We start from the raw sequence: 16229 nt of genomic DNA on the forward strand, positions 1-16229 counted from the left end.
TTACGTATTACATATAGATACTCATATTCCACATGGTCAAGCAACATTTTATATAGCAATTATTAATTCTAAACCACTATTTTCAGTAATATTGAAAGTATCATTGACAGATGTATGTAATTATGAAGTAATTATTTAATTATTTTAATGAAAAATAATTAGATTGTACTATTAACGAGTTTACTTATGTAGGTGACAAGAAATTGAAAGTACGCACTGATGATAAATACCTAATGAAATTTCTATGGACCAATGAGCTTTGCCCGAGAAAAGCCTTCGAAAGGGTAAGAATGTGTGTTTCTATGTCTTTCTTCTAAACTGTGTTTCAAAGGTGCATAATTATATTTTACAATTAGGTAACGTTGATAAATTTTCAAGTACTTTAATATTAAGTAATAATTAAGATACAAAATTTAATATTTGCTAAACATGTCACTTTATATTATATAGAAATACATTTTTCTTATCGGAATTTTATTTACGTGTAAAAATTGTACTCTTCAAAAATTTAAAAGTATTTTAAGAAATTATTTTCTTAAATAGGTTAATTGCTGAGTTTATAAACGTAGGCTATGGGGCCTACGATAGCTCAGTTGTATACATGGAGTCTCTGGTTCGATCCCAGCTCGGAACAACTCAGATTTGTGGTGGGAAAACACTATGTGCATGGGCTTTATCCGGTTTCTACCATTTCCTCCTACTTTCTTCATTTCGCCATTTCTTTCGTTTCTCATCACTGCCTCTTTTAGTCTACAAGACATAATAGGATGTGAAACTAAAAGATTTTACTTTATTAACTTATGGGCAAGATCAATAATGATAAGTTTGAAATTATTTCTTTAAAGAATTATTTGCCCCAGAATACACATGGTTAAAGTCAAATCTTAATTTCTAAGTCTATGTCGTATATAATGTTTGCTGTGTAAATATTTTCTGTACTTGAAACATCTACATTATGAAAGATAAGTTGTGATCCAAGGTAGTTAGATATTTAGCAAATGAAATATTAATAACTAAGCCTAATGGTCTATCATCCGAAGTCATAACATTTCCTCTTTGAAAGTAGCTAATCATCGATTTTTTTAAAAGAAAATAATAAAAGCAAACTAGAATAAACCTTTCAGCAGTATAACCAATCACGATTCTGCATGTCGTTAAAGAAAATATATATGCAAATCTGTTGATGTCTTTCAACGATGCATATCAATACCTTCAGAGAAGTGAGTTTCCATGACGTTATGTTTATTTCATAATTGAAAGAAACGAGATATTTACTGGGAAGAGAACGATAATAATAAAAAAAATAGCTGTACGCAAATATATATAAAAAACAATGTAATGTATAGAGATAGACTGATAGCTTATGCACGATTATCAATAAACTATCGCAATAATTCACTAAATAAGATTAATGCTTTGTAAACCTGTTCCAATAGAAATGTAAGCAATAAACATGTCTAGAAGCATTTACGTGAGACTATTTTAATCAACGTAATAATACATTGATTTCAGAGACAAATTGAAAACTTTAATGTATGGTAGTCGTTGTATGTTGGTTTCATTTGATATAGTGCGGAGGAAAGGAAATACCCTAGTAAAATATATAGAGATACACATTGACAAGTGAAGCAACTGTAAGACGTATTAAAAACATGATTGATTGTCATAGGGCAGGTAGTATAGTGCTTGAAACGAGACAAATAGATTCTTAAAAGAATAATACAAAACGTGGGTTTATTGCGTATGCGTACATAATATATGACCGTCACCAAAATGATAAGAGAGAAAAGAATAACATTTAAAGTAAATGATAGTATGGAGAAGATAATAAATATATTTTGATTTACATGGGGTTACATATTCTCGTTCTTATGCTAAGACTGCCATTTGCATATTTCATTACAATAGCAAACAGAGTTCATGGTTGCGTACTTACACTTGGCTGAAGTCCATGATCAGGCACAGTCAATTAACACCTGAGTCTGTACACCACTAACGCTAAGTTGAACGCCATTGTAAACGATGTTATGCGAATGCGTTGAGGTTGAGTTGTTATTGCAATGTGAAGATTTTTGTAAGATTTCTCAAGTATATATATTTATTTTCCATACTTTCATTTTCTATTTCGGATTTGAGAAAATAGGATTGTTCATTTTCTCCTGTGAAAGTCTTCCGTGTTTACAATATTTGTTTCTAACTTTCACTATTTTTACCAGGATGTTTTTTGATACTTTATTTAAAATATTTCCCTTTTATTAGTTTATTGTTTGGTTTCCCCGAGAGATTAAGAAAATACTTCAGTTTTTAATATCACAAAATCACAAAAATAAAAGAATGTCTTAACTGATATAAAATTTGTGTCAAGCAAGGTATAACCGTAGATAGAGAGAGGATATGTTATGGTAATGGAATACTTTGTTACAGTTGTGGAGAAATGACAGATAGGTTGTGTAGTTGAACAACTAGATGTAGGAGAAATAAATTAAAGAATATATGGACTGATCAACTTCTACAGACACAATTATGTAGTAATTGGACACACTTCACAGAACCTACAAAAGAGGATAATATACGTATATTCACATGAAAATCTTCACTATGTGGCTGAGATATTCTCTCATCATAATCTTATGCTAATCCAACTGGATACCAACAGAAACACACCTAGAAGGAAAGTAGGAAACAAACACTGAAAAGCTGAAAAATAAAGCAAGACGTCGTCGAATACGAAACATCAATGAACAGTGTTAAAACTCGGAAAGCACAAATGCTGGAACTAATGGGCTGTGCGAAAATATGTAATTTTGCACGCATCAAGCTGAGAAACAAGTAGTGAAGTGCCGCGAAGAGAATACTACAAAGAAGTAACAGGTTAATGAAGAGAGGGATCTTCCAGAAATTAACGAAAAAGAAGCTACATTGTAGAAGACATATATGTATATGAAGTTAAAACAAGAATTATGACTGGGAAGCATACAAATTAGGCAAGAATTATAAAAAGACGTGAGAACATACAATGATTGGAAAGATTTGTGAAATATAAAAAATGTACAAGGAGTGGACAGTGCGTAAAATTAAAGGAAACAAGGGCCGTTACGATGAAAGTAAAGTATAAGAATGGAAAGACAGGCAACGACAGAAACGAAATCTTAATGAAATGGAAATAATATATTGAGAAGTTATATGCGAACAACGATAGTATATTCTAGGTGTTAAAGAAAAAGACTGCAATGGGTATATTATATATAAAAGAGCATGGAAAAGCAATATATGTCATGAATAATAAAAAGGCAAGTGGAATAGATAATGTTCCAATTGTATCCGATGAGAATATCGAGAAAAAGGGCATGAAAGAACTGTTCTGACTCATATGAATAAAAAATATGAAGTTGGAGACTGGTCCAAATATTATTTGAAGTTGAGATACCTATATTCTTAGCGAAGGGATCTAACTTAGAAAGGAGTACGTACTATTAGTTTCACACGAAATGGAGCAAAAATTAATTTTCGAATAGTGATCAGAGAAGTGAGTAGAAGAGTTAAAGAGTAAGTTGAATAGGAATGCGATGTTTGGTTTTATGAACGGTGAGATTACAAGGGATATAAGTATATTATTAAGAGTAATATGTGAAATGATTATAGAGAAACGGAAGGAAGTATAAATTGCGTATGTTGATCTAGAAAAGGTTTTCAATAAGTGAACTGGGAACTATTAAATAAAATTATAAGGAAGGAAGGGTTGGAATGGGATGCTCGAAGGCTTGATACTTATAAATAAGTAAGTAATTGGAAGAATAGTAGAACAAAATATAGAGTGGAGGGTAGTTGAGTCTGCCTCTCATGAACATTATTTAATAGTATTGTTTGCATATTTTTCGCAAATCTTCCACATCATACTATTTTTAGACTTAGCAACATGTTCCATATCATCTGCAAACTGATACATCTAATCTTTCTATCTTGTAGTGAAATTTCATCCGAAACACCCTTCTTCACTATCTCTTATATATATACTCGGTTTTCTCGGAGTACTCCCGTTCTCTCTCATATTCTCATTCCATCGATTTTATTTCATCATTTGAATGCTTAAATCGTCTGTTCCCTTAACCTCAAAGTCATAATCGTGGTATGTTAAACTAAAAGATTTTTCTTCTACCTTACATGGATAATGTCTCTTTTAATTTGGTTATGAAAGTTTCAGAGTTTCCGTTTTATTTCAGCTTCACAAGTTCTACAAAATACGCGAAGAAAATCGTCGATATTTCCATTGTGAATCGCCATTTCACCTCAAACATCTTTTCTCTCACAATATCTTTAGAGTTTTAAGAAACAGAAGTAAAGATGGGCAAATAGTTCTTGTTGTGTATGAAGGTAAGTCAATTATTATTTCCTTACATATTTTTAGATTATATAATGCTACGTTAAATGTGTATTTGAACAAGCGAGTTCCCTTTTATCTGATAAATTATAGTTTACTTTAAGAAGGGTATATCCAATACTGATACATATGTCCTATTTAGCTAATATACTGCCCTGTGATATCACATTTACCTTTGGTGAAAAAGATGACCAACTGCATAATTCTAAAACTTTCGGAAATATTTAATGGAATATAAGTGGTTCTTGGAACGATTCGTAAGAATATTGAAGCTCGTAAATGGAAATAATGATTTCTGAATTGGGAGACTTTTAAAATATCATATGAATCCTGACTATAATTAATATACACAATACTAGTGAAGATAACTCTTTTAAAATTAATCTTTAATTATTAAAATGAAATAAATTTATAAATATTTAATAAGCATCCATATAGTGTATATGCAATGTGAGCAACACAGTCAACTACTTACATGTACACTATAGCATTGTAAGTTAAATATATTTTTTAATTTCATAAATGAAGTTGAGTTTTATCTCAGAAAACGTAAACCAAAATTTCGTTGAAGTACTTTCAGCATTAGTAGGCGGAAATTTGAAAACACGAAAATAAATTATAATAAAAAATTGTAAAATAGCAATATATATATAAAATTGAAAATCACTATCTTTGTGACTCTAAATCTCCTGAACCGCCCAGACGATGTCGGCTGGATTTAGGCTATTCACTTTGATGGTAGAACTGAGGGTTTGTGGGAGATGAAGGGGATATAAAAAATAATTACTCCTGAACCACTCTACCGATCTTGATCAAATTTTCAACATAGATGAAGCTCAGGCCTGGGATTGTTTTTATGATTCAAATTTGACAGAACATCGTAGAGGAGGAAAAGGAGGGAAAGATATATAAAAATCAATTTATATAAGACTGAAAGTTACTATTTTTTGTAACTTAATAACTATTGAACTGTCCGACCAATCTCAATCAAATTTTCTAGATACATGAGGTTCGGATCTGGAAACATTTTTGTAATTTCACTTTAATGGTAGATCCTAGCGAAGGGGGAGAGAAGGTGGACGTATAAATAAAAACTAATAAAACCTAATAACTTTTGAACTACCCAACCAATCTCGATCAAATTTCAACATATATGAGGGTTGGGTCTTGGGTGTTTTTTTATTGTTTCACTTTGACGAGCCAACCTAGGGAGGGGGAGGGGGAGATATGTATGTAAAAAAAAATAAAAATAAAAATGACTGCCTTTGTGACTTCATCACTCTTGAACCACCCGACTGATTTCAATCAAATTTTCAACATACATGAGTTTAGGACCAGGAATTACTTTAGGCTATTCACTTTGACGATGCAACGTTGGGGAGGGGGAGGGGAAGAGAAACTTAAAAATTATCAAAAATGACCGATATTAGTGTTGAAGCCTTAGTTTTCGTGGTCGATGAGAGAAACAGTGATATTTCTAATGCTGTTTCAATCCAAGTTCAGCCTTGATAGTTGGGGAGGAGGAGAGTGCAACGTAGGGGAGGGGGATAACATTAAAAATGATCGAAAATGACTAATATTAGTGTCGAATCCATAGTTTTAGGAGTAGCTGAGATTGACAATGACAATTCTGATGTGCCGCAGTACAGAGGAGGGGAAGGGGAAGCTATTATATCACATTGACAGTAGAACTTATTGGAGGGGAGGGGGAGATATAAAAAAATAAATAAAACCTAATAACTCTTGAACCACCCGACCGATCTGGACCAAATTTTCAACATAGATGAGGTTCAGGACTGAAAAGTTATTACATTTTCTCTTTGACGGCAGAACCTAGGGGCGGAGGAGAGGAAAGGGTATATATATAAAACTTAAGAACTCTTGAAACACCCAACCGGTCTCGATTAAATTTTCAACCTAGATGATGTTGAGGTCTGGGATAATTTTTATCATTTTACTTTTGACGATGCAACTTAGGGGAGGGGTGGGGGAGATATGTAAAAAAATAAAAATGAAAGTGAATGTCTTTGTGACTTCATTACTCTTGAACCACCCGACCGATCGCAATCAAATTTTCAACATAGATGAAGTTCGGTCTTGGGATGATTTTTATTATATCACTTTGACGATAGAACTTGGGTGAATGAGAGGGGAGGGGGAGATATATACAAATAAATAAAATCTATTAAATCTTCAATCACCCGACCGATCTCGATTAAATTATCAAAATAGATGAGGTACGGGCCTTTGATGATTTTTGTTATATTTTGACGATGCAACTTATGGGAGGGAGAGCAAGGAATTAAAAATGAAAGTAACTCTCTTTCTGAGTTCATCACTCTTCAACCACCTGACCGATCTCGACGAAATTTTCATCATAGATGAGGTTCAGACCTGAGATGGTTTTGTCATATCACTTTGATGATGTAAATTAGGAGAGGAAGGTGGGGGAGAAACATTTATAAATGATCGAAAACGATCGATATCAGTGTCGAATCTATAGTTTTCGGAGTCGCTGAGATGCACAGTGATACTTCTGATGCTGATTAAATCCAAATTCATCTCCACAGCTTGGGAGAGGAAGGATGGATATATATATATATATATATATATATATATATATATATATATATATATATATATATATATATATATATATATAAATGATCTAAAATGAGCAATATCAATGTCGAATCCATAGTTTCCGGGGTACCTGAGATGACCGATGACACTTCCCATTTCGTTTAAAACCAAATTCAGCCCGCAACTTGGGAAAGTGGGCGATACATAAAAATGATCGAAAATGAACAATATTATTGTCGAATACATAGTTTTCGGGGTCGCTGAGATAAACAGTTACCTTTCTGATGCCGTTTAAATCGACGCCACTAAAAACGAAAGCAGCATATTTCACGGGTATCAAACACATAAGATACGGAGTTGTGCATTTCAATTTTCATTTTAACCCAGCGAAGCGGGTAATCGATTCTAGTGTATATATATATATATATATATATATATATATATATATATATATATATATATATATATATATATATATATACAGTAGAATTGTATTATCTAAACATTTTAGTCTGTTTAGATGTTGTGTCTCAGGAATTATTCAATATATTTTATTTGCCATTTACTAACTGCTTGAACATAAAATTTTAGTTTGTGAAATATGCCATACGTAAAACTTTGTGCAACATAATCTGGTTACCTTACCATGTTTAATGTTCAACTGTAAATTTTCCTCCGAGAATTCTAACTCAAGTAACATCCAACTTCTTACTTCAACCATACAAGTCTACAAGTCATGAAAAACTGGTGACCATAATCAGATGAGTTGTTGCAAAGCACTGAGGTCCTTAACATATCACAGTTACAACTGGTGTGCTGAAGGAAATTAGTTCATCTCGTATTCTTCTGACCACAATAATTCATATTTTATAATGTGAAGAAAAATTGAATCCAAATAGAGACTGAATTGATTTTAAAATTTAGAATAACTTGACATACATAAATTACGTAATACTAAAACTAGTCTTTCCTTCTAGGTTATAAACGTTCAGCATCAAAAGACCTGATGTTGATTAAGATATTTATACGATATATTAGTATTAGTTTATCTGGATTTTCTGGAGGATTTATAGTATTAAAGCAAAACGCAGTTGAGCGACTTTTACGTAATACACATTGTAGTAAATACTATCTGATGGTCATTTAGTTTATTTATTACTGAGTTTGATCAGATCTGATTACCGATCTATTGACCTTGACATAAACCAAAAACATCTGTAGCTGTTTTGGTATTTTATCATGTCTCATATTTAAGTTTATAATTTCAAGTTCAATTGTTAAATTATATTTTCATATTTTTTATAACTGAAGATAATTGTTACTTTTCTTAATTTGTATGTTTAATTGAGTTGAGTTGATTTTGAGTTTAACGTCCCGTTCAGCAGCGAGGCTATATGAGACGTGGACCTACTGATTAACGTGGAATCCGAACCACATGAGCTCCCGCCGGGAATCGAACCCGGGTCTCCCACGCCAAAGGCGCGTACGCTAACCGCTTAGCCACGGAGGAGCTCATATGTTTAATTGAAATCTCAGCATGTTTTATTATTATTATTATTTCAACCCTATTCTATAGTACTTTATAGGGGGCGCAGTGACTCAGTGGTAGAGCGTTCACCTCCGGTGTTTGGGTCCAGCTCGCGCCGTGTGGACTTTGTGGTGGGCAAACACCGTGCTCGTAGGTTTCCTCGGGGTTCTTTCGTTTCCTCCCACTTTCTTCATTCCACCATTTCATTCATTTCTCATAATTTTAACGATATGTTTGTATTTTCGGCGTAATTCTAAATATCTTTTATCAGACTTCTGGGCAATGTGTGATTTTAAATTGTGCACTAACTAGATAGAAGAGGAAGAAGATCAGAAAAAAGAAATAGAATCAAAATTGATTCTAATATGTTAATTTGATGAGTTGACATAACAACGTTTTATAAATAAAACGATATAATAGTTCACGAACCATCATAAAGTATGTATGCTCAATCATAGAAGTGTATTCTATTTCAATAATTGTGTGCCACCATGAAGTACGGAAAGATAAATACAATATAAATTATTTTTAAGTGAATTTAGTGATATAATATAGATAAAAATATGACTGAGGACCTGTACATAACAAGTTATGCTGTTATATAATCACCATCTCCTTTAGCCTAACCGGCATATGCGTGGGACGTAAAACTCAAAGATTTCATTTCATTTTTTATAGTACTTTATATAATTTATGGACTTCTATTCCGGTGTAAATCGTTAGCTGTATGCTAAGACAAATGCATAAGGAACACAGGATGCTCAAATGGAGTGAGCTTTTTAGGTCCAGATATCTCAAACCTGCGAAACACTACGCTAAATTGAAGGTTTATCATAGATTTTTTGTACAGAATGTTTATTTATTGAGCCAAGATGCGACCTGAAACTTTTTTTTTTTGCTACTATCCTCTCTTGTTTACAATGTTAATGAACATATTACATAATATAACAGACTTCAGAAATTACGCTATTTACCATTACGATCTTACGATTCTACAGAATACTTCAGAAAGAATTTTACTTTAATAGAAACCTAGAACATCGATCAATGCACACAGACATATTTATATCGGCTCTTATATAAAATGGCCACTTATCATCACATGTTTCTTAATATTTATTACTCAAATCTTGTACTAACACCACAAGAGAAAGAATGTGGCCTGACGTCTCTTTTCTTAGAAGAAAAAAGTTGGAAAGAAAACGTTGTTTCAGAAATTAAGTATAGAGGTAAATGGTCAAGAATTTTTGACTATACTTGAAGTCAGAGGATTTTGACCCTAATTTGTTACGTACCAACTGTAAGCAGACTCTATCCAGAGAAACAAATTTTGGGCGAGTTTGTATTTTAATAAAAAAGAGAGAGAGAAAAGAGAAAAAGAAAAAGGAAAGAAGAGGAAGATGATGCTTATCAGAAGAGCTTGAAAATTACTTGAATACTACTCTGTGTAAAATACAGCTTCAGAATTCCGGCATAAACATGTTCTTCCTTAGTATTTAATGTCTTTATATTGTATTAGCTGTAAGTTTCAATTAATTTCGCTCCACTTTAGACGTTTTTACACCTTACCCGTGGTGATTGATTCTGGGACACAAAACAGGTTGTGGAGTTGATTTTGGTGTTAGTTGAGTTTCTTACGAGGTTGTTGGTTTCACTATGAATGGCAAAAGACTTTCTGAGATATTCGATGAACGTGATTATGGTCAGATATTTTAGTGTGGGTAGATGAAAGTTGACTAGGACCTAACTGACAATTATTAGAAATGGAAAAAAAGGCTCGGAAACCTAAACTGGCATTTGCTTTGTGTAACTGTGGCAACAATGCTTTTCATGAGAAGAGATGTCGAGGCCCTTATTCTTTATTTTACAGTTTCAGTATAAAATTATGCATCAGGTAATCACAATTCTCTAACAAAAATTCTATAAAACATTTGCCAAGTAAAAATTAGCGTGTGCTTTACTATGATCTATCAAATTTACCTTCAATAACATTTCGAAGTTCACTTCATCAGAAAATCTTGTTATGAATTTACCTACTCCTTCCTGCTTCACACGATTGATTTAGTTACACATCATTGCATTATGTTGCAGCCCTCTTATATGTATTAGACGAACTATAACATGAACGGCATCGTTCCACGTGCGGCGTCCCCCTTGTTTTATCCTAAGTGAATAACGAGGTTGTGAGCTTAATTATATGTATTATTAAATTGATTTCATATATGTGTATTATGCAATTATTATTTGTTTACTGACAGGAAATGTAGATCCTTCAAAAGTGTGTTTTGAAGAGTTCGTCAAACTCGCTGACTTAATGATACAAATCTGTATGGAAGATGAATCAACTATTAAAGCACGTGGCGCTCGAATAATTATCACCGGACAAAATATGAAGTGGCAGTTAATTAAATGGTTTACTTTACAAAATATAGCTCTTTTGTCTAAGTTATTCGAGGTAAGTTGATTTGAGTACGTACTTTAATATAACGGTTAGGGTTTGTAAGGTTTCGGACAAAGTGTTTATTAAGAATAATCGGACAAATTATTCAGAGGTTAAAAGACAGATGAATATATGTTATGTTTATTTAATGTACGATGTTGTTGATAGTGAAACTCTTGTTAATGTCGAAATTTGAGCCATAAGTGGCCGATGTGATCAAAGGGAATAAGTGCAAAAATTGATTGAAGTTAAAACAATAATTCTGGTATTAAATGTAGTAGATATTAGAAGTTGTAGATTTAAATAATACTACAGATAACCTTGTAGAAAAGTGTTTTGTCATTGAAGCTGAGTGGTTAAAAATGGTACGTATATGTACTCAGTGACATACAGTGATATTAAAAGTTGAAGGTAAACCGAGAAGAGGTTTTATACATGTTAGTAGTCTTTAGTTAAGTGATATAGGTAATTTAGTAACCCTCAGTATTTAAGGATATTTTGGTTAGCCCAGCAGAGTGGTATAGTTTGAGAAATAAATCTGCGCTTCTAAAAATGACTTGTTTTAGCAATTTTGAGCCTTTTATCGTTTAATTGGAAGAATCCAGATCTACGTAGAAAGATTTGAACAAGTAGCTCTATCTTCGGCTTTACCACACGAGAGAAAAACTTGGACACTTTAGCTGTCATGTGATTGCCAGTTAACAAAGAACTGAGAAATTTATGTGGACCTAAAATACAGCGCAGAAGTCTTAAAGGGAAATTAAAGAATCTCATGCTGGAACATTATGGAGTAAAACCACATTAGATAGCTGAATGTTAGCTTCCACGATGTCAAGCAAGAAAAATAACGAAAGTAGCTCAATAATTATTTTTGAACGGCCCCTTCTCTAAAATAATTATTGGCCAAAAATGCAATCTTTTGATCCATTTTTTTTAATATGCGCATTAAACTGAGTTAGTGATAGTTTGGTTTTGGCTACACTATATGTAGTTCTCTAGATATAAGGCGTATTCTAAAACTTCTATTAAGCAACATGATGGCTTTGACTTCTAAAATTGAAATATTCTTTAGGGTTATCTTAAAGTGAAAGTTGGTTACGATAGATTCCTTATAAAACAATACATCAATTAGAGAGACTTAAACAATAAGTATGAAATAGATTTTCATCGCATCGATAACTATAGTAGGTAGCTAGGAGTATAATGTAGAACTTTTACTAATAATATGAATACATGAATTAATATTGCGTCCTACAATTATATTCGTATAACTTTAGTTTATTTGAAACATTAAGGTGCTATCAATTCAAGCACCAACAGATATAAATTCTTTCCCATATTAATTTATCTAGTTGGCTATTTATCAATTACTTGTAGGCGTTTTGTTAACTCAATCTCATCGCTTATATGTTTTCACTGGTGGGAGCGCGATTTGTTTTCTCCTTCCTTTTTCGTCCAATGCGGCTCAAGAGATTCAAGATTCTGCATAATCAGTACTTTGAAAAATCTGAGAGTTACAGATAGCAATGAAGCAACTACAATACCCGCGTGGAACAATAATCCTGTGAATTATAGAGTGCAACCGTCAGAATATAAATTTTCGCTCCATATTACATTCTTTTCCCAATTGGCTCAAGAGTGCAATTTTTGCCCTCATCTACAAATATTGAGGTTAACGTTATGATTTATTTCAAATTAAGAAGTCAAACTCTCAGCAAGATACATAGCATATGGCCTTAAATTATACTGCCTTAAGGTTCTAGATAGTGGAGAAAACTCGGTATATCTCATTCTTGATGAAATTATTTTGTTTATGAATTAGTACATTGAACTTTTATTTTGTTTCTTACATTTTAGATTTTTCCTTTTCAAGATCAACACCATCACTTCGTTTATATTCCATTGTTTTTACGGGCTCCAATTGCAATCTCTTATTCATTGGTTAGTGGATTTGGAATAGCAAAGAATGTAAGTATTAATACAAATATATGTTAAGGGTTATGTTAGGTGATGAATGAATACGCAAGATATATCATTGAATCAAACAAGACAAACATATTTCCCATCAACTTTCTGTCTCCATGTTTGTTTAAAAAGAAAGTAGTAAAGAGAATTACAAAGTAATGAGGTGTGCAAAATATTTTTATATACAAGTTTCGTAATGTAGCAGCATGTAGGATATACTAGTAGCTTTATGAAATCAAACAATGGAATAGTAAATTCGAATAATATAATTGTAGTATAGGTATAAGAATTTCAATCCAAGAACAAACAGTAGGCCTATATACTCGATACTCAAAAGTGTCTGTCTGAGATGTAAATGGCTCAAGTGATTTTTTTTTCTGAGTTCAAAGTCGTTCAGATGCTATCAGTTTTCATAGCTAGACACTCACATTTCAATATTCTTTACTTCAGCCTTTTCTCAAAGTCTATACCTTTATACTATAATAATGCAAAACCAAAGCATTTCACTGGACATGGATTCTAATATTGAGTTGCACATGTTACAGAAGGAAGTTACTCAACAAGTAGGTTTGATTTGTCGGTTTACATGTATGAAATTTTAGATGACCATCAACTAAATATGTGCCAAAGCAGAATCAAAACGGCAAGGATACACTAATTTTAAGTTTTGGAATAGACTGCACTCTTATAACAACGAAGTAAATATAAAGGTAACCAAGAAAGTTATGTCACTTTTTTCTGGAGGTCTGTGTTGCATTGGCCTTCACACCGTGCATTGAATGCGAATGGAGATGAAGAAAAGGTCAGTTGTTGGTGGGTATATCCAACATACTAACTGGTTGTGGCTGTTCAGTTACACTGTGAACTTCCGTAAGAACGGAGTGAACATCGGACTTCCACAGAACGTCATAAGGGCGTGTATCCTGTACAAGTTCAAACTGGGTCAAACGTCACTGCAGTTGGACAGTAGATATGCCAGGCCTTTGGTGAGAGTATCGTGACTACGGGGACGGTGCAGCGGTGGTTTAACAAATTTAAGGACGGTGACGAAACACTTGAAGGCCCACCATGAAGAATCCATGTTGTATACTCATCACATATCACTAACATAAATTATAAAGTACATATTCTTTAAAATTTTGTAATGGGTTCACGTATTTTATCCTTCAGTCTTTGCCTCACTATAAGAGTGTATAAAAGATTATTTGTCTCGAAGAAGGAATTCCACAATTGTAATAGTTTTCTCAGTTTCATAGTTATTTTTTCATGATATCCTTGTTTCATATCTTAAATAACATCTTCTCTAACGTGTTCATACAAGTTTATTTTCTGATTTTAATTATCATTAATATTGTTTTTTTACTATGCTACTACTAATAATACTTCCTCATACGTTTCGTTAATCTCAGCTAATTTGTTCTATGTCTATACACCCATATTTCTGAAGTCCGTAATAGTTTTTTTGTTGCTTTCTCGAAATATTCATGTTTCAACACCGAATATTATTTCTATGCTTCTCGTGAAACACTTATAAAATTGTATTTTATAGAGTCTGGTCTTTCTCTATCAGAACACTTTATAAAGAGCAATACCTGTCGAACCAGGCTACATAGAGCAACAAAAGTATACGCACATATGTATCAATGTCTCAGCTGTTGAGTAGCAGAATGAAGATGTTGTAGAGGTGAAAATATCACTAAAAATAATCTTGTAGGGAAGAATACGCTATGTAAACTTTAACATTCCCGCATCGTAAAACAGGGTCAGAACAATCGCTTTCTGATAGACTTGGTCATTGTTAGCATTACAATCGCATATTATGCAGAGCAGTTTCCTCCACAAAGGCAATGTAGAGATAACGTATAGTCTGACCGAACTAGAAAAGTGGAACATATATAAGGACATTAGTTAAACGTAGTATCATATGAAAAAGAACGAACGTGCCACAATAAAGTTACGTTTTATGTTTGGTAATGAAACTTGTTAAATATTACAACATGTAGATATAGAATTGTTTTTATTTTATTTTTAGATGTATTTTCACTACAGAGACATTGAATCATTGCATACTTACGTTGATCCGTCAATTCTTCCAAAGAATCTAGGTGGTTATCTTGAAGACGATGATGCTTTTTTTGATACAGAAGAATATGTTAACGAAAAGGAGAAAGAATTATCTGGTAAGCAATTAATTTCTATAAACTTAAGTGTTAACTAGTAAGATTGCGGCAAAGAATCTGCGAAAAATTATAATACAGAAATAAATTCAATTGAGATGCTTTCGTATGGTACCGTATATGGCACAATATTTTATGGATGTATTTCAAACACTAAATACAATTTTGAACTTTATAAAAATGTGTATATGCAGAGTGGAACAAAACTTCCTTTACACTCGAGCTAAATGCTTATAACGAAGTAAGATGATAAGATCTTAAGAATCTTAAGCTATTTAAGATTTGAACTCCATTCCACCCTGATCACTGATATAGCAACAGTGCTCCTCACGTGATTGCCATTAGTGGGAGGAGAATAAAGCCTTGCTTTATTGTCTCGCCTCTCCGTGTTTGGTGAACAACTTTGGTAGATACCAGTATTTTCAGTTTGGAGGAGAGTTTATTGGCAAGTGTGTGAGACCATGAACAGAAGTACAGAAACGAAAATATGCTGCATATGATGGATAGGTTTCGTGAATGGTCCAGGAAGGAGCCACCAGACGTCAGACTTGGATCACTTGAGAGAAGCAAGTTTTTCTACTGGCGAGTGTTGCGGATGCCTTTCGTTCTCGTCATTTATCAACTCGAAAAGAAACATATGCACAAGTTAGTCCATCTTTGATGCGTTCATCCTATAAATTGGTCAGAAAGCGATCTGCAGAACTTGGAATTGCAAGGAGCACAATGCAGCTAAACGTAAAAATGGAATTAGACCTGCACGGATTCCGGCCAATGGCCATCAATGAACTTACCGCCGACAAGAAACACCCAGAATCTTGTTGGAGACCTTCCCTTATATGTCTGCTCGGAAGTGTGTTCTTTTCTTTGATGAGTTTGCAATTTATCTAAATTAATGCGAGAGAAACATCTTCATATGGACAAATAATTTTTTTTTAATGAAGACATTGAGAACAATCCTCCGCATATCATGCTTAGGGTGGGAATGACCGAGCAACACATTTTTGTACGTACTAATTGAAGGTTCAGTGACCCAGGATACTTTTCTCGAGATGTAAAATGACTCATTTCTTCCACTGCTTCAGAATCGGGATGTCAACAATACGATTGTTTACTAACAAAATGGAGCACCTTCCCACTTCGCACTTGGTGTTCGTGAAC

The 16229-nt window shown here is 33.1% G+C and overlaps 1 protein-coding gene across 2 annotated transcripts in view; it reads left to right on the top strand.

Moving 5' to 3' along the window:
* The window catches only part of LOC145693277 (clavesin-2-like), a 47492-nt gene that overhangs the window by 18933 nt on the left and 12330 nt on the right, over positions 1–16229 (top strand). For both annotated transcript variants that reach the window (XM_081769121.1, XM_081769122.1), the window contains 5 exons: positions 193–284; positions 4221–4371; positions 10748–10944; positions 12787–12897; positions 14927–15074. In XM_081769121.1, coding sequence (XP_081625247.1) covers positions 193–284; positions 4221–4371; positions 10748–10944; positions 12787–12897; positions 14927–15074 — 699 coding nt within the window. The remainder of the gene's footprint in view (positions 1–192; positions 285–4220; positions 4372–10747; positions 10945–12786; positions 12898–14926; positions 15075–16229) is intronic.

The sequence above is a fragment of the Thermobia domestica genome, chromosome 8, assembly GCF_964235325.1.
Source record: "Thermobia domestica chromosome 8, izTheDome1.hap1.1, whole genome shotgun sequence".
NCBI classification, from domain to species: Eukaryota; Metazoa; Arthropoda; class Insecta; order Zygentoma; family Lepismatidae; genus Thermobia; species Thermobia domestica.